The sequence below is a fragment of the Callorhinus ursinus genome, unplaced genomic scaffold, assembly GCF_003265705.2.
Source record: "Callorhinus ursinus isolate GAN/ISIS: 27379988/994484 unplaced genomic scaffold, GSC_fseal_2.0 scaffold39, whole genome shotgun sequence".
NCBI classification, from domain to species: domain Eukaryota; kingdom Metazoa; phylum Chordata; class Mammalia; order Carnivora; family Otariidae; genus Callorhinus; species Callorhinus ursinus.
The window spans coordinates 19,455,074-19,481,319 of record NW_027397101.1 but is presented as its reverse complement, the minus strand read 5'-3'; the positions used below and the strand labels follow the sequence as shown (position 1 = coordinate 19,481,319).

Here is a 26,246-nt window from a genome sequence, read left to right as displayed (position 1 = left end):
TGATGCTTGAAACATCTCAAGAAAAACATCCCTCGCTTATTCAAATATTCCTATTATGTGTGTTTTTGAGATGCTTTTCTACCCTGGTCACTCTTGAATATGCTCCACCTTAACTTCATGGAGCATTATGTCCAGAATTCAATTTCATATTCCAAGTATACTATGTGAATTGCTTAGTTGAACTCCTGGTACATGCAGACCAAAATAATGCAAGCTTTTCTGACACGTATATTGTACTGTAGACTCATATGAGATTTAATTAAAACCTCCTACAATATTTTTATGTATACTCTTGCAAAGTCCTATATTTTTCCCATTGTATCGTTGAGCAATTGGCATTTTCCAGCTAAGTAACGCACCCTGTAGTCTTCCGCATAACTCTATCTTCCCAATCTACTGCCATCTTTGGGGATTTTTATTCAGTTTTGTGAAGTATTTTCTGTACCTTTCAATGTCATGTTATTCACAGATTTGATAAACATGCTTTGCTGAAATTCTGCTCTTCTTTTTCAAGGTATTAACAACTCTTCCTGATGATCACCCATCACTGAATGGGCACTGATAAAAGTTATTTATATATCAGGACCCACAGAATGCAGGCTGCGCCAGTGGCCTGGCCCATATCAGAAATCTGAATTAAGTCTGCTGCCCTTATGGTAAATACCTCACCATCAAGGAAGCCTAATATACACCAATCACAATCCTCCAACACAGCTTTAGCTAACTCACCTTACCCTAAAGAACAGGACATATCGGCCTTACCAAAAAATCGCCGACCTCCTAGCTAACCATGCCCTGTTTTCTGCTGCTGCTGCTGCTGCTGCTTCTTTAAAATCATTTTATTTATTTATTTGAGGGAGAAGCAGGCTCCCCACTAAGCAGGGAGCCTGACATGGGACTAGATCCCAGGACTCCAGGATCATGACCTGAGCTGAAGGCAGACGCTTAACCAACTGAGCCACGCAGGCACCCCTGCGCTACTTCTATAAAACTCCCTCTTGCCCAAAATCCTTAGGAAGAGTGTGCCACAGCTTGCTAGGCACTGTACTCCCCCAGTCCATGGACTGTTTTCCCTTGAATAAAGGACTTCAAACTTGTTACTAAACTGTATTATTTTTCTCATTTGACAGCATGTTTTTATAATGCTGTTCAACTATGAGAAATAAACATTCATAAGTATATAAATAAATATTAATAAGCAGATAATTATATAATATAGTATTTTATATACACACATATAAAGGACAAAGTTCTATTTTTCTCAGTATTCAAGTAAATTTTCTTATATTTCAGACTGTGAAAAGCTAAAAGAAATAGAATGTTGTAAAATCCTGAAGCTCCACTGTGGGATTTCTAATTGTTTGAGAATTTTTTGCAGCTGAGTGAGTCCTGAGCATGTTCTGTCAGGCAGGAAATGTAACACTTAATCCTCACAGTGTAAAATCAAGTTTTACCGCTAAGCAACTTAAATGACAATCTTATGTTTTAAGAGATACTGTGATACATCTCCCAAAATATGTGACCATCTGCACATGCACTAATATGATGAAATTAGAACTGACTGTGTTACTCAGCTTTCATGTATTTATTCATATATACATACTCACACATCAGTAAACGCCACCACTTCTATTATGAAGAGTGTGGTAGTATCACTGGCTGAGATATAATTAGTAGCTGAAACTAGAATTTCCTTGAAGACATAGATAAATACTTAGTGGGTTTTAAGCTGAGGAGGATTTTATCTCTAATGGGTTTTGAGAACAAGGAAGAAAACCTTAGAAGGAAAAAAGAAATGGAAATGCAGATTTGGTCCTTCTTCTTCACCTTCATCAATTTGTATTTAAGTTGTTGTTGTTTGTTTGTTTTAATTTTATTTATTTGCAGAGAGAGAGAGAGAGAGAGAGAGAGAGAGCACAAGTGGGGGGGGTGGCAGGCAGAGGGAGAGGAAGAAGCACACTCCCAGCTGAGCAGGGAGCCAGATGCAGGACTTGATCCCAGGACCCCGGGATCATGACCTGAGCCGAAGGTAGACACTTAACTGCCTGAGCCACCCAGGTGCCCGGTTTTTAAGTTTTTATTACCTGCCTGAAGACAAGGGGCTTGACCCAATGATCATTTAAAACAGTGGTTCCCAAACTAGTCTACATACTGGAATCAGTTGAAGAGCTTCAAAAAATAGTGAAACTTGTATCCCACCACATAAGTTTTGATTTAATTGTTCTGGGGTGTGGTCTGTGTAAGGCCACTTTTAGGCACCCAACTCGAACAATGGAAAGCTGAGTAAGGTAGAAGGGCCCATTATGACCCCCTGGCTGAATACAAACAGGCCTATTAGGCGACCCACCTCAAAATATCCATATAAGCCCTAGCTGACCAATGGATGACTTACACCCAGACACAGTATCAAAAATGTTAAATTCCGTATGTTCCCATACTTCCTCACCTTCCCCTTTAACTACAGCCCCCCACCGACTGCCTCCTGCCAGACAGTCTCTCCTCCGCAGTCCTGTCCGCAGCTCCCTCGTGATGTACCCAATACATTTCTCTCGGGTGAATTCTTTCACCACTAGTGTCACTGGCTCCACATGGTGGCCTCCATCCAATCGGGAGATCCCACAGTCTGAGCTTTGAAATTTTTATAAAATCAAGGTAATAATAACAGAGGCAAATAAGTTTGAGAATGACACAAAGAAGTATAACAGCTAGTCCTAAGGACTCCTTTGACAGTATGAAAGAATAGAAATTATATTCAGAAGAAAAATTAGGATCCATATCTAATGTAAATTCTACCCTCTTCCACACCCACTTATCTCCAACTCCCTGTCCCTGACCCTTCAGAAGATCTTTTGGATTTCTGGGATTTCTTGTTTAAACCTCCCCACCTCTCTGCAAATCTCTACAAAACCTTAAATGTGGTTCTAAAAGCAATTTAAAGCTCACCCATCTTTACCAATCCTCAGACCTCACCTATTCAATCTCAAACTGCTTGTAGATATCAGGACACTGGAAACAGAACTGTCCTGCACTTAAGAAAAAAAGGAAAAATTTAAATTACCCTGGACCTCTAATAATAGGCAAATATGCCTCCAAAACTCCATCTTGAAGAAAACTTATTTTTTCTATGCCTTTGTGATATGTTTTCTTGCCCCCATCTTTTGTAGGACCTAAGAAACATTCTTTAAAATGCAAACTTTGGGGAGAAGTTTCTCATCAAAAAAGAAAAGAGGGGTGGATATTCGGAAAATTGGGCAAATGAAAAACTAAAGATCCAAGGGGTACCTAAAACAAAAGTTATTAAGGCTGACATGACTCCTATTGCTCCCCTCTATCATTCTTTACCTGAATGCCCACGTTTTACTAAATCTCTGTCTGAATTGCCTTTCCAGTCTGAAGAGATTATTACCTTTTAAAATAACCACTTGAGACTGGGGGCAATGCTCCTCAGCTATCTTTCACTCCTTGGTCAAAGGATGAACTAAGGGCAATAGTTAAAGAATTTCTTAAACTAAGGAAGGATCCTCAAAAGTTTTTGTAAGGGGATTACCTCCTGAGATTAGTGGATAGATTAAAAAGGCAGAAAATTAGATGGAAAGCTACCAGTCTGACTAACTTTGTGAACAAAGCTGGTATGTAGTAGTGCCTGGTAGGATTTTTGTTTTGTTTTGGGGTTTTTTTGTTTTTTGTTTTTTGTTTTTTAGGGCTTCTCCTAAGCTAAATGTACCCAAAGGGAAAGAAAAACATTCAACATAGTTGGATGGTTGTGACAATTCTCTGATATCATTTAGCAACAAACCAATTCTCGGAGGAACTGAAAACAGCCATTCTTGCTTTACACATCTAGTCTTCAAAGGTGTGGCTCCAGAAACAATTCAAGGTCCACCAATCCTTTTTACTATTCCCTAAACCTTCCTTAAGAAATCAAAAGGCTTGTAAATATTGGCCTTAGGAAACCAAAGTTCTTCTTGGAGGAACTTGCGTTCCTTCCCTGTGCTTTTGAGATGTAAATGTTCTACAGACTTCAAGGAGGTAATTCTTCTCATAAGGAGAACAAAAGGGGGAAAGCTCATTTGAAATTTAGGCAAATGAAAAACCACATGTCTTCTCCACAAATATTAGTAAAAACAAAGAAACAAAAAGCTTTAGCCATCTGAACAGATAAACTTATTAACTCATTCCCGCTGTTCTTTTACTAGTAAATTCTACATTATCATACCTGTCCCACAGCTAAAAGTTTAAGGTCTCTGTATGTCTGTATATGTAGGTTGTAGATATGTGATATTTTTCTGCCTCCAGATGGTATTACCAAAATTAATTTGTGAAAGAACTCTACTTAACTGACATAAAGAAAATTAAACATATACATAAACTGAATTCTCAGCAATGTAACAAAAATGGACCCAAATGTTTTTCAAGTTCACATGACCTGGGATAATGTTTGGTAAATAAAAACTAGTTTAAGTTCATTGGTTTAATTAAAACTCTAATATATTACAATTATCAACATTGACTATAATGCAGATATACAACTTTTATTCAGCCTGGATTTACTAGTCAAATAACTTCATGTTGTACCTCTTACAAAATTTGTCAGCAAGAAAAATAACTTGGGATGATGGCTGGCTGTGTCTAATGTCTCATGAAGTTTTCATGGATAGTCTAAACGTAATTGTTGGAAATGAGTGATTCAGACAGCTGTTAGTGGGGTAAGAGCTTTTAGGTAAACTTTTTAACAGAAATTATATTTTATAGTATGTATACTTAAAAAGTAGTTTCCCAAACACCTTTGGTAAGTTGAAACTTTAAAGTTTTGCTAAGTTAAATTCAATGGTGGGGAACTCACTGAATATCTAGATCATTTCCAAATTAAGATAAAATAACTACTGAACATAGGTTTATCTACTTTCAGCTTCATATTACACAGGAATTAAAGAATTATTTGGATCTGTTAGTAAACATGTCTTGTACCATACTGAAAGACTGCACTATTTTTAAAAGAGGGGAGCATATGTTTCTAGAAATTATGGAATATATTTATAAAATTTGGCAATCTAAAGAATCCTGGTATAACACACAGTTCACAACTGCTTACTTAGTTTCCACTAGAAATTAAGGTTTCTAAGGGTTAAGAATTCTAATTAGTAAATGTAACTAAAACTACTAGAAATAATAAGAAAATCATCTCTGAATGCAAGAAAAGTAGGATATGTGTTTTCAGTAAAACAGAAATGCATTTTGTTGAAGGAAAAGAAAGTAAATATGTCCCAAAGTAAAACTGGTTAATTAAAAATGGGAAAGAGGAAAAAACAGGACAAAATCAGAAACTTGTAGAAAGTTTGTGGAGAGGAATCTTCAGAAAGGAACTTAATGTATGGTCAGGACTGGCTAAGATTGGAATTAATTTCATTGAGTGAATTTTAATATCAAAAGTAAGCTGCTACAACTTTATAGTTTGATTTTGTGTCTGGTAAAAGGACAACATTTTCTTGACTATTGGTGTATTCTTGATAAGAGACTATGACAGGTTCTTCTTTACCTTTTAAATTAATGTATCCTGAAAGCAAAGATTTTGTGTTTTTTATCAAAATAATCCCCTGTGCTTCATTATTTTTATAATCAGGTTTTTGATTACTTAACTAAACTTAGTCCTTTCGATATAAAAACGGCTACGTTTTGCTGAGCACTGTGTAAACTTCTGTATTTGCCTGTGAAGTCTTTGTAACGTTGGTTAAGTGGATAACTAAGTATTATCTCACAGTGAACTATGATCCTATTTAGTCAAGTGTCCAAAACCTTTCGCTATTTTTTACAAACTTCCCAAAATCAAATTCTAAATGAAGCCTTTTTGACCTGGAAGAAATTCTGAGATATTACAGAGGATCCCTGGAACATCTCAAAAGAGTTATTAACCTAATTAGGTTGATTTAATTCATTAAGTTACATGAGAAATGTGGTCAAAAAAGTGATGCCAAAACTATTTGATTACATTTTTGTAGATATATGTATTAATTTAAGTGTTCTGGAATTTGCATGAAATTTCTTAAAATCTGATTTGTCCTGGTATAATGTTATCACTTAAATTCCAGTTATTATCTTGAAGTATGTATATCACAGAAATAACCAAATTTCCTTGTCAATTGCATTGTAAGGAACTCTCACTAGATCTTTAACCATGGCCATTTTTAACTCTGTCATTTTACAGTTTTTGTTTTACTTTGAAATTTTAATAGATTTTTTGTGTTTTTTGTTTTTTTTTTTAGAGAGACCACAAGCTTGTGAAGGGGGGAGGGGCAGAGGAAGAGGGAGAGAGAATCTTAAGGGAGGCTCCATGCCCAGTAAAGAGCCTGATGTTATGACCCTGAGATCATGACCTGAGCTGAAATCAAGAGTTGAACGCATAACCGACTGAGCCACCCAGGCACCCCTACTCTGAAACTTTTGCAAAAATGTTTGGAAAATCTCCAAGAAGATTCATGGAAAATATTCTAAAATAGTTTCTGATAACATTAAGATCATAAAACTGAACTGGGTAAGAGTTTCCAGAACTAACAAAGAAACTGGATTCAAGCAGAACAAAAATTAATAACATGGGACTTAAAGAACTCATGAGAATGATTATAGTTTTTGGACTCTGTTTTATCATTAATATTTTTAATGTTTTGTTCTTCTAGATTTAAGAAACTTCTTCTCTTATACCCAACTTTTACATCAACATGGATGGGACTGGAGGAGATTATGCTAAGTGAAATAAGTCAAGCAGAGAAAGTCAATTATCATATGGTTTCACTTATTTATGGAACATATGGAATAGCATGGAGGACATTAGGAGAAGGAAGGGAAAAATGAAGGGGGGGAAATCGGAGGGAGAGATGAACCATGAGAGACTATGGACTCTGAGAAACAAGCTGAGGGTTTTAGAGGGGACGGGGGTGGGAGGATGGGTTAGCCCGGTGATGGGTATTAAGGAGGGTACGTACTTCATGGATCACTGGGTGTTATACGAAAACAATGAATCGTGGATCACCACATCAAAAACTAATGATGTACTGTATGGTGACTAACATAACAAAATAAAATTTAAAAAAAAAAGAAAGAAAACTTCTTTTCTTAAGCTAACAATGACTTACAACAATTTGTAAACTGTACCTTTTGTAAACAAATGGAAACATTTATCTTTTTCTCCCTAAGTGACCCCTCCAGAATTTGGAAACTCTTAGTAAACATTCTTATATTTTCATGGAAATCTTTTTTTTTTTTGCATAAATTCAACAAGAATCTGTTCTCTTATAACATGACAGAATTGGAAACACTGGGTATATTACCAAGGTTTTGAGTGGAATGTCCTATTTGAGAGAAGCATGCACAGACTCAGATATGACCAGACAGCCTTCAGGAACTAAGATGACTTTATGGAGCCAATAAAACTTCTTGGGAAACAGTCTGGTACCCTGCTCACAGGGCTCCCAGCAACCTTACCTGGTAAGGAAGGTCACTTCTTGGCAGGTGAAGAAAACTTAGGACATTTTGGGGAACCTCAAGAATAGAGAAATTTACCCAAGTCTATAGCTATTGCAGGCAAGTCTGGGGGCAAATCCTTGGACTGGCATCTTGGTCTTGAGAGGCTTTAAAAAGTTCAATCTGAAACTCCTTATGAAAAATTCCAGTAAAACAGATTTAAGAAGAGCCTATATGGTCAACCATTATTCTTTGCTGGACTTCCGTAAATAATCAGGCCAAGTTTATTGAAATTAGGTTTATTTTACAAACAAGTTAGTCTTAATTTGGCTATCTTTAGTGGAAATTAGGGTGCTTTGAAAAAGAATAATGATATTTCAGTAACACACCTTTGTGGATATTAGATTCTAGTTCTGATTAATTGCCTTGAGGGTTTGTTGTTTGTCTATTAACTGTATTGAATCCTGAATTCTTCTGGTTTCCTCAAATATCTGGCTATGACGCGCCAAACTAAGTTTATACTTTTGACTTGGAATCACTGAGATCTAAAGCTGCCTCTTCTCCAGAAGTCCTGCAAACTGAAGCTAGGTCACTTGATATAAACATCAGAGAAACCACCACAACAGCTCATGTTTAGATAATCTGCATGCCTGTTGCTGTGTGGGCCACTCAGAAAGTTTACCTACACAACCAATGACATCATCAGACACATTCAAACTGCAAAAGATGTTTCTGCCCCTCCCTCTAGAAATGTCTTCTTTCTATTGGCTGCCCTTAGGACTCAGACTAGGTTTATAATCTGCTCTAATCATTAACCTTTGTTTTCATTTTGCTTCCATAGGAATGCCTTTTTAAATGCCTGATTTCTCAACAAAATAGGTCTAGTTTTGGGAGCCCACCTGCAAGACCCACCTCCCGAAATAACACACAACTGTTTAACTAAACTGACCTATCCTCAGGACGGAGACTGGATCCTTGAGATCCAGAGCAATCTAACAGCTTAGCTTCTGGACTGTGAAACTTCTTGGGAAAGTTTCAAAGGTGGGATTACAGGGGAACAGAATTTGCCACCCCAAAATATGTCTCTTTGGCATAAGAATTATTTTTAAGAAACTGCAAACATAGGACAAGTTCTGAAAATCAAGAAGTTACCTTTTTGTAAGAGACATTTACATGTATAAGGAAAAATCTCCATTTGTGAGTGTGTCACGCCCTTCTTGTACCAGGAAGAAATGGATGACTCTAAGTCTCTAAAAATTCTTGTAAATGAAGAAGACAATGACTTAAATCTGCATAACAATCTTCCCCCTTATTTACTGCACTTTTCCTGATAACCCCCATAACTGTCCCCATCTTCTTTTGTCTTTAGCTGAAGATGATTATTTAAGGTAATGGTTTTGGCCATTTGGGATTGTTACTCAGTTTTCTTGGGTCTCTCCTATGTAGACAGGAGGGATGCATGTTATTAAACTTGTTTTCCTCCTGTTAATCTGTCTTATATCAATTTCATTATTAGACCAGCCAAGGAACCTCGAAGGAAAGACAGGAAAACTCTTCCACCCCTACACCATCCAGGGACATCCCAAATCTAAAACAGATCTCTTTTGGGGATTTAAAAAAAAAAAAAAAGAACCTGGAAAAATAAAAGAAAATACATGCCATTACAAAACAAGACAGAATTATGGAAAGCTGTTCAATTTGTTAGCAATTCTGGCAACACTGAACTTCCCTATTACCTGGGAATAAAAAGACGTGTTCTACTATCCATTTGCCTTGGTGGTTTTACTGATATGCTTCAAGTATGTATACGAATGTATAGCCAAGGGTAAGGAAAAGAAATATTATAGATTTTTAGTATTTTCTTGCTGCTATCCACTAGGCGTTATATAACTTAGGACTAGGAATTTATAGAGCTTTAACTTTAAAGAACTAATTTTTAACCACCATTCAATTAAAGTTAGTACAATGACTTTGCATAAATACATACACGAAATAATTAGTGAAGATGGTTCTTAATTTAAAGGATGTTAAACAGCTTGTAGACATCTGGTAACAAGCTGAAATGGGTCATTCAAAATTTATCTAACTAAATTAAGGGGGAAAAATGTTTCTCCTCCCAGGTTGGCATGTCACAAGATAACTAAACCGACTTAGTAGGCTTGCCTGGGAATCCTTAGCTGTCAGTGGTGAATATGCAAAGGGCCAGCAAATTAAATCAACCTGCCAAACTGTCAATTTCAAGCCTCATGACTGCATGAAAATAGCATCACTGGAAGAAATCAAGCATTGCCTTCTTTTGGGTTTCCTGGCACCTATTCAAATACTCATGCAGTTGTGGCTAATTTTGCATGCAAATTTCAGTCAATAAGCTCAGAACAAGACCTCCCAAGATATTTCAAAGGATCTGACAGTATTTTTTCTGAATACCAAATCGACAGTAGTTGAAATTCAATCTCTATTTGCTGGTGCTTTACATATGCACAGTGTCCCCACCACAGAGCTAAGTTAATGAGAGCCTTACCTGCTTTCACTCACATCCTCCCAGCCGTCCTTGCTGAGGTTCTCAAACACATTGCTCATAACCTTGATGGAATGATTGAGAACAGTGTGGTAACGACCCACAGAGCACTTTTTCTTTGCGGCTTTAAATTTAACCTTGGTCGTGGTTGTCTTACAATCGTATTGTCCAGCTCTTACTTCCGTAATGGCCATCTCAGGTTTAGCTTTGTCTGCAGAATGCTGCGATTTCTCCACTGAATTCATCTGTTCTTCATTTTCATTTCTCAACCCATCAGCTTCTGCCACTTGTCTCCTTAGGGAAGTGACTTCTCTCTCCAGCTCACTGATTTTTACCTGAAGTTCAGCTTTATCTCTCTCTACTTCTTTGCTCCCCCTTTGTAGCTGTTCTAGCTCTTTTTCTCTGCCCTCTGAATCTTCTTGTTGCTGTTTTAAGAGGGATTTCAGGAAGTCATTTTCTTTCATTAATTTTTTATTCCCTTCTTTTATTTTTCTTGACCCTTTCTCAAAAGATTTTAGCCGATCTTCCAATTCAATGACCTAAACAGAAGAGTTTAATTTATTCTTTTTAAAAGTCCCATAATCTGCTGTATATTTTTTATCACTTCTCCTTTATGAAAGTAAAGTCACACGTAGCACAAGGACAAAATAAATCTAAAGTACTTAATTTCTAAATAATTCTATGGTGGTGTAAATACATTATAAAATGCAATAATACATCTGTTGAATAAAGGACAGATGGTAAAAGAAGTTAAAATTCTACACAAAGTGATACAGAACTAAGTATGCTAATAAACTTTGCAGAGTTTTCTGAGATAAGTGCTTTGGCTATAGAGTCTATTTATTGTGAAAAATATTTTCAGAGAAAAGCAATTTATACAAAAAGTCTAAAAACAGATACACAGAGAAACTTCATTAATAAAATAACAATTTTCTTCAACATCGAACTATCATATGAAAAAATGATTACCTATATAAAATATACTCTACCAAAGCTGCTTTATTCTAAATTAGAAAAGTGTAACTTTAGTAATCATGAGGTCCTTAGTTTATACAATAAACATTTACTGAAAAAAACTCTAACAGCTTAAAATTATAATTATTCCAAAATTGTGTTCATTTAATTCAATAAACATTGTCCACATTGCAGGACATAGAAATGAAAACACACAATTTCTGACCTTAAGAAATTTCAAAAACTATTTGGAAAGAAAGGCACTTGCATAAATAAATCTGATAAAGGATAGGATCTAAGTGCCATAAGGCTGGGCAAAAAGGACAGAGCAATTAATTCTAAGCCATGAGTATGAAAATTTCAAGGAGTTAATTTCAGTTGAAATCTTGAAAAATAAATAATCACCATTGTTTGGAAAGTACAGTTTACAATTTACAAGATGGTTTCATAAACATGATCTCTTCTGATCATCTCAAAACCATGTGAAGGAAGTAGAGCCAATAATTATCTTCCCAGAGGAGGAAACAGAGGCTCTGAAAACTTAAATAATGCAGAGAGGTAAACATTTCCTGCTTTGAAATGGGATTCAAATTCAAGATTCTGTGCCCCTCACACTATTCTACAAGCCATATGGGGAAGAGTTACCCCAGTACACATGGAAATGAACAAAGAACTGGGGTCAAGCAAGAAACCTAAATGACTGGAACACTTTATGGACTCATTTTTACTTTTAAAACAATTCTTCAAAGGAGAAACATACTTGATGTATTGACAACCAATAACTTAAAATATTCCAGAAATCTACAAGATGAAACTTACGCATATTCTTATTGCTTTCCAGTTGACTGGACTTAGTTATGGTGGTGAATATCTAAGTTGTTTCCCAAACATAATTTTCAGTCATTTCTGATTTACCTAACCTTCTGCACCCTCTATTCTTCTTGTGAGGTCAACCTCCTTCATTTAATTCAGTAGACTTCACCAATCGGTTATCCTGTTTCAGGACATGGATATTTCCCAACAAAAATATTAAGAATCTCATCTAATTTAAATGTGCGATTCCATAGTATGATATAGTCACCTACTGTTAGACCTATGTCTTTATAGGGCTCACTCTTGACCTGGAATAGAGGTATATGAAAGAGTTTGTACCAGATTATTGCAGACCTCTGTGTATTTTTGCAAGAGAAATTCTATTGTTCCTCTACAGTGCAAATACTTTATTGAAGAGCTGGATAATGTGACAAAAAATAGAGTGTTCAAGAACACGTGAACTCTGACTGAAAACCGTTTACTTTTTCAAAATCATTCTATGCCAAATTTTATTCTCTATTTAGTAAAAAATACTACAAAATAAGGAATATCACTTTTTTACAATCTCCTCAGTTTCTTAGTGGTTTTAATCACTGCAAACAACAGTATACTTTTCATATATATATTTTAAAATATTTTTGCATGTTAGATTCCATGATGGAGTAAGTAGAATAGACTGTATTTTTTAAAATTTATTTTGTGCAAATAAGCAATTACACCTCTTTCTTTTAAATTAATTTTGACAGTGGTGATATAAAAATATTAAGAAACAGTGTGGTCTTGGGGAAATTAAAGTTGGTTCTGGTCTCTATCTTACTTCTGGCTCAAGTTACCTTAACCTGGTAAAACATTTAACTTATTTTAACTTATTTTAAAGTTTCCTCATTTGTGAAATGGGAACAGTCTTGCAGATTATTATTATTAAATATGATCATATACCACAGTTCCTGGTAGACAGTCAGGTCTAAACAGTTTATCATCACCATCACCATCATCATTATTGTCTCTATTATTATTAATCACAACAGCTACTTAATAAAATTACTTGAGATGGAATAGAATTACTTGCACTAAATACTGCTGAATTAGCCATTAAATCAACATGTTATGAACAAATGTAACAAACATCTTGAATATGAGATTTCAATTCTGGAAATTAGCATTATCTTTTTCTTTTGGCTAAAATCCATTTAAGTTTGGGTGCAACTCATGGAAATTTTATGTACCACTGGAAAAATGCCTTTTTAAAGTCATTTTACATTTAAAATGTTTAAGTCTGTTAACTGCCTAATGTGAATCCATGTTTAATCATAAAAACTGGTCAAAATTATTTGCATTTAAGTTTAAAAATGGAGGACAAATAACAAAACAGAGACACTACTTTTTTTTTTTTAAGATTTTATTTATTTATTGAAGAGAGAGAGAGCAAGCGAGCACAGAGGGAGAGTGACAGGGAGAAACAGACTCCCCGCTGAGCAGAGAACAGGATTCTGGGCTCAAGCCCAGGACCCTGAGATCATGACCTGAACTGAATGCAGATGCTCAACCGACTGAGCCACCCAGGCACCCCCAGAGACACTACTTCTAAAGACTTGAGAAAAGGAAAGCCCATAGCATATATTAAAATGTCATTCAAGGTATACTCTTAAAAATTACTGTTAAACTGATGTTAAGCCTCCAGAAACAAAAAGGGAAATTTCAATATATATTTGAGAAGGAAAGTCTAGGGATTTGTTAAAGGCATTTGGTTTGTCTGTAAATCAACTCAAGTGCATACTTTTCCTCCAGTACTGATCATTTAAATAATTTACCAAAAAAGATGACTCCTTTCAAAATTGAAATAAAACACCTGACTTTGTAAAGTGTAATACTCTGCTAGGGCTGCCATAAGAAAATACCACAGAGTGGGTAGTTTAAACCCCAACAATCTCATTTTAACTTAATGAACTCTTTGAAGACCTCATCTCCAAATACAGTCACATTCTGAGATACTGGGAATTAGGACTTTGGCATAATAAATTTGGGTGGGGGGGATTCAATTCATGCCATAACAGTGAGAAATGCTGATCCATTATTAAAAAAATAATTTTATGTGTTTTATTTCTACTATGTAAACAAATACTGTTTTCATGCTGTTGCTATCTTTTAAACCTATTTTGAATGAGTTTTACAATACATCCTTTTAAAATCAGGAAACCCAACTAAAAAAGGTTAAATCATGACTCGTCCAACTGCACTGGATGAGTGACAAATTAGTTATGGTCCAATGCAAATAATTCCTCTTGGCTTTTCAGGACTTAAAATGGATTTCTGGATCCACTATGGTAGTAGCCATTTATGGCAGCTGGAATGAAAGAATGGATTTCTTTAGGGTTTCTACCCTAAGAACGTAGTAGGTAGTAGGACAGTATATATATATATATGTATGTATATATATATATATATATATAGCCATAGAGAGAAAAATTATAGAAACCCCAGCAAACAAAAATATTGCTCTGAATCAAAGAAGATAAGCTAGTGCAAACTGTTTGACATTCCAGCTGATAATGCATGTATTATTTCAATTACTCATTTTACCTTAAGATAAAGGAATGTGAGCATTTCTTGTTCTGTATGTTATTGTGTTAACCTGATATGTGTTTTTCAGTAGTAATGAGATGACAGCCTTTGTTACTTGACATATGGCAAGTGTTAGAAGTAGAAGTGATCACATCATCTGTTGTAAGTCACTAGATTTCCTATAAGTCAAGTCACAGATGTGAGAAATATAAGTAGCCATATTAATATTTTTGTTTATATATTTGTGTATTTCCAGCTTTATCTAAGTATCCAGTGTAGCAAATGACAACCAGTCATAGGATATACCTTAAAAAATATTTTCTTTATAAGAATAACAAGTGCTAAAATGCAACCAAGCCAACTTAATGGATCATGGTAAGAATGTATTTATATATAAAAATATGAATTAAGTAAAATTATAAAGACAGATGTTAATATTTTTAAAGAAATTTTATTATTAATTATAGGCATGATGTAAAGTGACTGCAGGGTTTATATGAGTGGTTCTGTTAAAACAGGGAGAGCGATCCTAAATTATATGGGCATAAATTTCTATCTAAAATGAGATGAGTCATGTATATTTTTATTAAATTATAAACATATTACCATTTTACTTCACTGAAGCTAAAACTATGCTCAGTTTTAATAGTTCACATATTGCAAATCTATATGCTTTTTGAAGCAAAGAGTCTCATCATGTCCCATTTTAAAGTTAAACTGCTAAGTTATAACTAATAAGCACATACAGTATAAATTTTTATAATTTCCATTGTCATGCTCTTCATTTCATCTTGAAGATATTTTTAATCTATGTCAACAGAAGCACAAGTGTTTCCACATTTATTTCACTAACACTAATTTTTTTTTTTTAACCCATTTTGGCAAGCGAATGATTTTGAATTATGAATTTAAATTAAGGATTCACACAAGGTTTAAGTTCATGAGCCCTCGTTTTAAAATATAATCCTTTATGTTAAAATTCAGATTTAACTTCCTCAGCTCAATATCTTAAAGATTAGACTACCTTCTGCAATGTCTGCTCCGACATTTCTTTCCCATTCTTCTCTGGAGTACTCTTGACCCCATCATCTTCACCGCATCGACACAGTTGTTCTGGGAGAGAATAAATAACGTATTATGGTACCTCATATACTGCTGAAACATTGGCCTGTCATTTTAAGGAGGAGGGTTCTCAGTTTCTCAACTGTGAATAATCTAGTCTATTTTACTGTCGAGTATTTGGCTGGGAACTAAATGGTGACCTTTTCCAAGATTTTCAATCACATAATTACGTACCTTTGTAGTGTCTTTTTTTTTTTTTTCCAGTGTAAGATTTTCAAAGGTACAACAGATCTTCAGGTTAACAATGCTATACTTTTATTCCTATATTCATTCTTTTGTAGACTATTCCCCCTTTGCCTTAAAAGCAGAATTCGCAGCCTTCTTATCTATTCGGCCACTACTAGTTTTGTTCTCTGGATCTTGTTCCCTGCCAGGAGGATCAGAGTGATTGCTGAACAAAGCAAACACTAATGGAATTAGGGTGGATTCAAACTTTAATAGCCCCTACCACCACTTTTTTTCAGGTAAAAGATCATGTACTGGGCAGAGTAAACCATAAAAATCACATTTCCAGAAAAACTGTCACTTTATAACACATAGAAACCCAGGTAACAGGTGAAATTGTTCCTACAAAAATTCCTATACTGACCATGCCTGTGACTACCAAAACCTTTTCAACCAAGCAAAAATGTACAAGCAATGTATCAAAATTAAAGGAAAAAAAAAACCAATAAAATTTCATTTAATACTAGTAAAATTTAAATACATTAAACTTATAAATAAATGTTTTCTAATCAAATAAATTATTGTGACAAATTTAATATTTTCTTTCTGAATTATTTTTAGGAGACAACATTTCTTAAAGAATCAAAAGAAGGGCAAAAAAGAATACATAAAGCTAAAAGGATACATATCTGTGTTAGACTGAGGTGATTTTGCTTTAAAGTATGCTTGGCTGCTGTAGGTCAGTGTAAAACTTTGATTTATCAACAAAGGAAAAAGAAAACAATATTATTCTCTGTAGAGTAGAAATCTCTTGGTATAAACAGTGACTAACAAGTTTGTTAGAGTGAATTAGGCATTTCTTTTGTCTTTGAAACATGACATATCCAATTAAAACTTCTGTACTCATGAAATAAATAGAACACTATCCTAAGGATAATAAAAGCTAAAATAGGTAGAATTTGCCACCTGGGGAATAGGTACCTTTACCTTGGTAATAATCTATTGGTTCCCAAGTTTCTTTTTCTAGTCCCCTAACACCATGGTGCTGAATTCATTTACAACACTCTTTCAGCAATATAGAAATAATATGCAAATACAATTCAGCTGTTCAAGTCATTTAAATATCTGCTATCATTCTAAGTGAAATGTTTACTCTTAAAAATAAGAAGAAAATATTTCTCTGCTCAAAGAGCACAGAATGCTAAAAGGAGCAAAATAATTCCAATAAAATAAATGCCGAAGACTGATTTAAAAATGAATTTGATTGCTGATTTGTGTTCCTGGGTGTGTACAAAGTCCACTGGTGGACGGGTTGACCGTGTCCCCCTGTGGTTTTCTGTTGAAAACTTCAGTTTCTCACCTTCACAGGTTTTAATAAAGAATAAAGCTAGGCCCAAGTGGTGGAGGGGAACAAGGAACCCACTCTGCCCCTTGATTCTTCTCCCATTCAAGGATCTCAGGATTTGAGAAATGAACCAAGAGGACCTAGTTAGAAATATGCAGTTCTATTTTTGTCCTATGCTGGATGTGTGAGCACATGATTCACCTTGTGGGAGATTTATTTTTAATGTTTTAGTTTTAAATGCCTTACTTTTATTTTTACTATAAAAATTCACTGTGATTTATAATCTTTCCCAGGAGTTTCTTCCCTGTCCACTTTTTAACTTTTAACACTGCTTATTTACAATTGTTTACACTTATCCTTCCTTCTGTGTTTTTCTTTTCTCTTAATTCTCTTAAGATTACAAAAACAAATTAAATTCTTCTGCAACTTGCTTCCTTCCTGGTAGATTCTTTTAGCTATTTTCTCAAGTTATTTTTAAAAATCTATTGTCATTATGAGGGGTTGCAGGATATGCCACCCGAAAATATGATGCTTTGGTATACTAATTATTTTGAGCAGTAGGTACCTGAAAAACAGCAAATGCTTTTGGTTTATACTTTGATATCACACTATGGTAGATTATTAGTCAGCAAATGCTTACTCCATTCTCCTCTACCTTCAAGGGTGGAGTATAGATCCCCACTCCACTGATGTTGAGCTTGGCCATCTGAGTTGCTTTGACCAAAGGAATGTAGGTATAGATAAAGTGTGCCTGTTATAAACCTAAAACAGGTATTTCTCCTCTTCCCATGGAAATTTCCAGTATCTACTTTGAAAAGAGTATGCCCAGATAGTCACTGCCTCCTTCACCCTGGGCCTGGGCCTGGGCCCAAGACATGTGGAATCATATGAGCCCAATATGTTCCAGACAAACAACAGAACTACAGCCTGAAGCACATTTGCTCCAGCTGATCTGCAGAAACCATCAACAAAAAAATAATGTGTATTATTGCAAGTCCTTGAAATTTTGTGGTTGTTTATACGGTAGCAAAAGCCGTCAGGGACAGAAGTTGATAACGATAGGTGAATGCTGCTATAATAAAAACCTAAATTATGTGGCATTGATTTTGGGACCGGGTGGTGGGTGCCAAAGAATGCTCCAGGAGCTGAGAAAATGGTGACCCATGTTATGTAGTGGCAAACTGCCATCTGACATAACATGGAAGACAAAAAATGCAGCCGATAAATTTGTAACAATGAGTGAGGAAGTTCCAGTGTAGAGTGAGTTGATTGTTACTGGCTGCTACTGACTAGGTTCTAGAGGAAAAACTGAGCTCAGAAAGGAGCAGCCACAGGCATATGGAAGTACATATGTTCCAGTACTTTCAGGGTTGGAAATGAAAGTGTTTCTCACCATATCAAAGGAGCAACCACTGACACTCTGGCAGGAAGGGCCAAATCCAAGATATTGACATTAAGACCTGGCCACTGGGTGTGACTGTCATGCCTGTTCCTAACAATCTCTGAAAGTAATGTGATGCTTAGTAGATACTTTCAGCTGGACAAAAGGACTTCTAGAAAATTTAAGGGTGAGGGCCTAACAAGTCTGAAATATACCCCAACCTTCCATAGAAACTCATACAGATAAGACATATGAATCGGTGCCAGCTGTATTTGATAAAATGACTTATTTTAGCCAAAGAAAGTAGATAGAAGTTACGATACACCAGTTTCAAATCTAGGCTTAAGAGGCTCTGTATGTTTATACTTGTCCCTTTGTAGCCAAGAAACAGACACATGGAGCTGAAGTAAACTCTACTTGTAGCCTGAAAAAGAGCTGGACCAGATGACCCACAGCAAGGAGAACTGCTTCAGCCAATCCACATACCCGCATACAAAAAGAAAAAAAAAATATGCTTGCTGTTGTTTGTGAGTTTTCACATTTGTTTTGCTCTTTTATTAATAAACAGGCCTTCAGCTTTCAATGAAGAATACCATAAACAGTGTTTTTATGAACATACTCATGCATTTGTGGTAAAAATTGAGGATTCTTACTCCAAACTTAATCCTATCATTGATTTTTCAGGCCTGATCATAGGTATTACATGCTTTACCTGGCATGCCCCATGAGGGAAAGCTGTCCTCCCCAACCAGACCTGGTACATGGCCAATGGACTGTGGTTCCCGAAGGCAGTTATAGTCAAGGGCTCAGGATCCCCCTGGCCGGGGGAGAGGGGGGGGAAGTAACCAAACATAAAGACAACTGATATCCTTGAATTAGAGTATAAAAAAAAAAAGGAATATGCAAAAATACGTTTCCTTGTAACACAGGAAGATCTTAATTGACAAATAACAAATTACATGGATAATCCAAAATATGATTTAGAACATACTATATCAAGGCATATTCTATTTAAATTTTGGAACATCAAGTTGAAAAACTAAAAATTAACAGAGCAAAAGCAAGTCACATTCAAAGAAAGGAGTGAGGTATGGGGTGGGGGAAGGAAAACCAGACACCTCTCCATAATATATCTCTATAGCAACCTTCCATTCTAAAAATGAGTAGCATCTAGAAAGTTTTGAGGAGAAAAAAAGTGTAAAATGATAAAATTATACCCAGCCAATTTATTCATTGACTAAAAAGACTATTGAAACATATTTTTAAACATCTAAGTTCTTACAAATATAGCTATTTTTATTTCTTCTTGAAAAAAAAAACATAATTTCAGTTATATCTGGCTAACCAAAAAATAAATCAAAATAAAGAACTCGTGAATAGAAAGGCTATGACTTTAAAAAATGTGATGAGTACTGAGTCCTTTGTATATAAAAATTAAGACTTTAAAACTGAGGAAATCATTGTTGCAATATATTAAGTTATAGACTTTGATAAAATTAAAAGGTTATTTAATGAACAAGACTCAAGATGTGAGGGAAACAAAATAAAATGTTTTTTTTAAAAACAACTGTTATTTTCATCTTGAATGGCAAGGAATTAATTTTTAATATGCCCTGAAACTGAAATACATACTTCTAAAAATACAAAGTAGTTCCGTCTTCAATGTTTTTAGAACCTTTCTTTTTAATCTTAGAGGGAAGTTTTAGAAATCAATATTTATTGAAGTAATGAGACAGTTACCGAAAGTTCAACAGTTCTTTCATGTTTACACCCATTTCTTTTTATTTGGTTGGTGCCAAACAAAATCATATGTAAATATCCTTTTTAAAAATAGCATACATTATGGTTTTCTTTTTCCACAATTTATCTAACTAGGCTTCTTTCTTTTTAAGTATTAAGAGGTGTTTGATTTGATAATTATTTAAGATTGAAATTTTGATTTTTAAGTGTTTGTGAATCAGGATGTTTTTCTTTGTCTTTTTTTGTTCTTTCTTATTGCTTGAATATTCATAAGTATGTGTAATTTTTCCAGGAACAGTAAAGTTATTATTCTTGAAAAGTAAACCAAGGATAAAATCTTAGAGAACCCCAATAGTTAAGGAATAAATGGAAGGAAGTTCCACTGGAAGAAACAGAAGATAGAGGCAAGCATAGTTAAAACAAAGGAAAACCAATGTTTCAGAAGCCAATGAAGGAGTAAGCTTGAAATATGATATAAATCAGTGGTGTAAAAGAGATGATTTCAAACACTGGCTTTGACAAGTCACCAGTGACCTAACTAAGAGCAACTGGAACAACAACAGTAATTGGGACAATAGGCAGGTGAGTGGTATATGAAAACTTGTTAAGTATAAATTATTAAGTTAATTATTAATTATAAATTGTCAATACCTAAAAAGTACAGTGGTAACAATGATGCTATAGTGAAGTTAAATAAGGAGAAATTCTGTCCTATTAACCTTACTTTTGTCTAAGGAGGTATTACAGTATGGATTGAAGTCCTATAGTAAATACAGTTATCTTGATTTTAACAAAGGAATAACCCTTCAATTACAGATACATTCCTTTTACTAAACAGTTTTAGGCTAGTGGTCAGGAAGGTGGCAGATTTGCAGATCTCCAAGTTTCCTTCTAACTCTATGATTTTGATTCCAGGACAATAGATGAGAACTAAATGAGTGCCAGAAAAATGTAATATCAAACAAAAATATAAATGAATTATTGATATTGAGTACAATAACCATATAATTTCTAGAACTTTGAACAAACATAACTAGTAAAACTTTATCGATGAATCGAAAAACAAACATCTTTTCTCCTTATCAAATATCTCTTTAGAATTTTTAATGAATTATAAAGCTGACTTTTAGGTGTTCTATTTGATTTTCTCATGTAAGGTAAAAATGTTAATCACATTACCACTAAGTAAAGCAGTAGAAAGAGGGGGAACAAGGATAAGAGTCTTACAAGAAATTGAAAATAAAACATCAAGAACTAGATTTTAAAATGCCTATAATAAATATTTAGTCTCACAAAAAAAGTACCTTCTCTCTTCTCAGCCAAACATGTATTCAATTCTTGTATTGTTCTCTTATCAACAGATATACGTACTTTAAGTTTATCCAATTCTTCTTGAAGAGTCATCCTATGAAAATTAACACAATAAATGATTATTTAAAATGTATAAGTTAAGGAATAATGTAGCAACAGATGAAGGTAGTAAAGATATTTAACAAAATATGAATTAGACAGTAGTAAAATAAAAGAAAAATATATCACTATTAACAAATCCTAACAATTAAAATTGAATTTTAATGAGAATCTGGGAAGTAAAATGTCCTAAGTGATATTTAAATTTATCTAAGTAAACATGTTAAATACTTAAAACATAGACTATATGATAAAAAAAAATAATGTATTGAGTTACCCAACCACTTTTTTTCTAAGATTTTATTTTTAAGTAATCTCTACAACCACTGTGGGGCTCGCACTTAGAGCCCCAAGATCAAGAGTTACATGCTATACTGACTGCCAGTCAGGCACCCCAACCCAACCACTTCTTAACATACAGATATACCATGTAAAAATCATGATAAAATGTTAATACATATACCGAAAGCAAAAAGAGTACATTTCTAGATGCCAAGAAAAGACAAAGAACCCCTACTAGTAAAATGGAATTGAACTACCACAATGACAGAGTGGCTCAAATACCGCCCATGGAGACCTCAGACCTTCAGACTTGAATGGGGATGGAAGTTTATGCCCCAGGCCCTCCATGGCTGAGAGACAAAACTGGGCTAACTGTGGCAAGATGGGAGACAAAAATTTGCTGAGTTTGACACAAATATTTCAGTTTATCTGGCTGGAGTTTCATTAAAAAGAGGCAAGCCTATATTAACTGGTTTCAAAATCAAGCCATATACATTTGCAGAGATCTAAAGAATTGACAGTAATGTAAAAACTGGTTCATGGCCAGTGTCCACTGGAGAGTTCAGGCAGACACAATCACCCATTACAGATAGGCTTCCACAACTGAGAGAAGGGATAGGAGAAAGAGCATCACAAAATAAAACTCAAAAGAAGTTAAATTTGCAAGTAAGAATAATTGTATGAATAAGTTCAAAGCCACGAATGAGTCTACATATCACCCCCTGCCCAAAATGAGAGAAGGCACAATAGGGAAATAGAAACAACAGAACAATTCAAAATGAGTTTTTATACAGAGTTTTAAAAATGTTGAAAAAAAGAAAAAAGGGGACAAAACATATTTTTAAAAACATAACAGATTGAAAACTCAACAAACGTGTTAAATAGCACATAAACAAAGCTAATGAAAACTGGTGAAATTAAAGACAACACTAAGAAATAAAAGGCAGGAAAAGACTAACAATATATAAAGTGCATTTAAATGAGAAGCCCAAAAAGCATCTTAGAAATTATTCAAAGAGAGGGGTGCCTGGGTTGATTTCTGCTCAGGTCATGCTCTCAGGTTGTGAGATCAAGCCCTGTGTAGGGGGTCCACACTGAGCATGGAACCTGCTTGGGATTCTCTCTCCCCCTCCCTGTCTGCTCTTCCCTCCACTTGCGCGCACATTCTCTCCCTTAAATAAATAAATAAAAATTTTTATATAAAATGGCTGAAAACTGAGAGCTGATGAAAAATGTAAATTAATAGATTAAGAGAGTAAAATTGCAAACAGAGTAAATAAAACTATATTCACAGTTAGAAACAGAGGGAAACTGTAGGACCCCACCGACAAAGAGGCAATCTTAAAAGCAACCATACTGAGAAGAGATGTTACTTAACAACTAAAGAGCTTTGGAGTGACAGAAGACTTCTCACAGCAACAAGAAAGGTGAGAAGAAAAATAAGTAATATCTTCAACGTTCAAAGGTTTACTATTCATAGATCTTAGATGAAAGAATTATTAAAGAATATATTTTAGGTTGAAAAAAACGCCTCAAAATCAACATAGGAAACAAAATAGTCAGTGATGATGAAAAGACATCTGTAAATATGTACACGGAAGTAAACCAACATTTATCATGTAAAGTAGATATAACAATATCCAAATGAAGGGAGAGACAGAATACGGTAGAACTAAATTTCTGAACAATAAAATGATATAAGATCAAGGAAAGGATCAGAGTTACAGTATTTTAAGAACCCTGTATTGTTGGAGAGGATAAAGGTGCTGATGAACCTTAGTTTGTCAAATAAGTGATGTACAATTTCAAGAAAAAGCATTTAAAGAATGGAAAACAAATATAAAATTTACAAATCAGAAGAGGTCAAAAAAAAGAAATTAACAAAATGTACTCAATCTAAGGCAAGAGAAGGATTTTTTTTTAAAGATTTTATTTATTTATTTGACAGAGACGAGATAGCGAGAGCACGAACACAAGCAGGGGGAGAGGGAGAGGGAGAAGCAGGCTTCCCGCTGAGCAGGGAGCCCGATGCAGGGCTCGATCCCAGGACCCCGGATCACAACCTGAGCCGAAGGCAGACGCTTAGTGACTGAACCACCCAGGCGTCCAAGAGAAGGATTTTTTTAAAGGAGGATAAAAAATAAAATATACAATAAGAAAAAAACAGTATTAAAGATAGATGGTCATTACATAATGATCAAAGGAATGATTTACTAGGAAGATACAGCAGCTCTAAACTGTTACGTATTCAACAATATAAAAATATATATTTTATAATATATTTTACTTTATAAAAATTATTCAATTATACATTTATATATTAAGAAATATATTTTATATTTATACTTTATATAAATATTAAAAAACAAGTAGTCTCTGCTTTTCCTCACTCAGATTATTTCTTGAAAAACTGATATTTATAGTTTGATGTGTATACTTGTATTTTTTAATATAAACATAAATACACATACATAAGGATCTAAAAAATTAGGATTCTATGATTATATCTGCAGTTTCTCAGGTAGGTTACAGATTGATGGGAGGAGCAAACACACACGCACACACATACACCCATCCACAGAGCAATTAAGTTTGGATTAGGTTACTGCTTTGTTTAGCTAAGAACATGGAACATTCTGAAATGAGATGGCCCCAACAAAGAGAAAAACAGAGGTGGCTCTTCTCAACTTAGTTTTCCTTGGCTTTCAGATCACTAACGTAGCAGAACACAGGGCTACGATTGCTGGAAATGTTATTTCTTGCTTATTTAGAGGTATTTTATACTTACAGTTTGTTTTGTTTTGTTTTGTTTTATCTTGAAAGAACTTGTAATAAGTATATATAAATATTAGGAACCAACTGTTCTTGAGTCAAACTAAGCACCAACAAACCACATCCTAACAGATGTGTGGAGGAGGGGCTGTCAGAGTGGACACCCTTGAGCAGGATGAACATTGGCTATCACTGACTGATTTACTGCCCACCTATTCTGATGTTTCTGACACTCTGAAGGACCACAATTCAAAATCTACTTTTTACTGGACAAATTATATGAAATGATTGTATTCAGATGCTGGACAACAGGCAGCAGAGAACTGTGATCCCTCAGAGAAAGGAAATTAACAAAGAGGGCCCTAATGATGGTCCAGATTTCTGCCAGGAGCCACTCTCCAGACCATGATACAGGGAGAGGCGTCCCAAGAAAAACATGATGGCCTCTCTGAGATGAAGAAAAGAGATGAGTTTGGTAAGACTGAAATGATGGAATTTGTGACAAAAAGTTCCCAGAGGAGGGATCTATAAAAAGAAATAGCTACAGAAATCTGCATAAGAATTCTTTTGAGTCTATGGTTAAATACTTTGTTGCATATACATAGGACCAAATTCAACAAGGCAGGCAGAGAACAACTGGAGCCCATAAAGGAACTATTCCCAGAGTTTACACAGGATTGGGAGACCTTGAATTCTGACCGGTGTGAGAGGAGAATCTTTGTTGATTACCAGGAACTTCAACAAGGAATCCAAAAAAGTCATCTAACAAGTAGGGATAAACAAGTCTTTTGAAACCTGTACTAACAGTGTTTTTAAAAACCTGGAAATGGTTTAAACTGAGATTTTAAACACACCTGTCTTAGCAATCAATAGAGAAAGTGAATGGAAAACAGGACACAGAATATTTGAAAAGCACTATGAAAAAAACTTGACCTAATAGACATTTATAAAACATTCCACACAACAACAGTTTTCAAGTGCCATGGAGCTTTCACTAAGATAAAACCACAGGCTGGACAATAAAACAATTCTCAGCAAAATTAAAAAGATCTAAATCATGAGAAGTATCTTCGGTGCCCAGAATATAATTAAATTAGAAATCAATACCAGAATGATGTCTGAGAAATCCCCAACTTAAAACTTTCAAACCTTTTTCTCTAGATATAGATTCCAAGAGGAATTAAATAGTTTGAATTACAAAAAATTAAAACAACACATTTCAAAATGTGAGGGGCTAACAAAGTGCTTACATTGGAAAGAAAAAAGATCTACTATGAAGCTCCCAATTACAGAAACTAGAAAAAGAAGACAAATTGAGTAGAGCACCTTTTCATATGTGCAATGGCCATTTGGATGTGCTCTTTTATGATATATCTATTCAAGTGTTTTGCTCATTCTTCTATTGGGTTGACTGTCCTTTACTTAATTATTTATAGGAATTCTTCAGATATTCAGGATGCTAGTCCTCTGGTGGACACATATACTGCAAATATCTTTTTTCACTCTGAATGTTGCCTTTTAAGTCATTTAATAATATCTTTCCATAAACAAAGGCTCTTGGTTTTAATATAGCCCAGTTTATCAATTTTTAGTTTATATTTAATCTGTTTTAAGAAACCTTTGCCTAATAGATATTCTATTAAAACAGATATTCTATTAGGCAAAGAGATATTCTCCTGTTTTCATCTAGAAGCTCTATTACTTAACATGGGGCACCTGATGGCTCA

At 34.7% G+C, this 26,246-nt stretch overlaps 1 protein-coding gene across 7 annotated transcripts in view; it reads right to left on the bottom strand.

The window, feature by feature from the left end:
- The window catches only part of CNTLN (centlein), a 294,410-nt gene that overhangs the window by 72,170 nt on the left and 195,994 nt on the right, over nucleotides 1-26,246 (bottom strand). For all 7 annotated transcript variants that reach the window (XM_073880839.1, XM_073880843.1, XM_073880842.1 and 4 more), the window contains exons 13-15: nucleotides 21,360-21,460; nucleotides 15,327-15,415; nucleotides 9,977-10,512 (exon numbers count right to left, since the gene is read on the bottom strand). In XM_073880839.1, coding sequence (XP_073736940.1) covers nucleotides 9,977-10,512; nucleotides 15,327-15,415; nucleotides 21,360-21,460 — 726 coding nt within the window. The remainder of the gene's footprint in view (nucleotides 1-9,976; nucleotides 10,513-15,326; nucleotides 15,416-21,359; nucleotides 21,461-26,246) is intronic.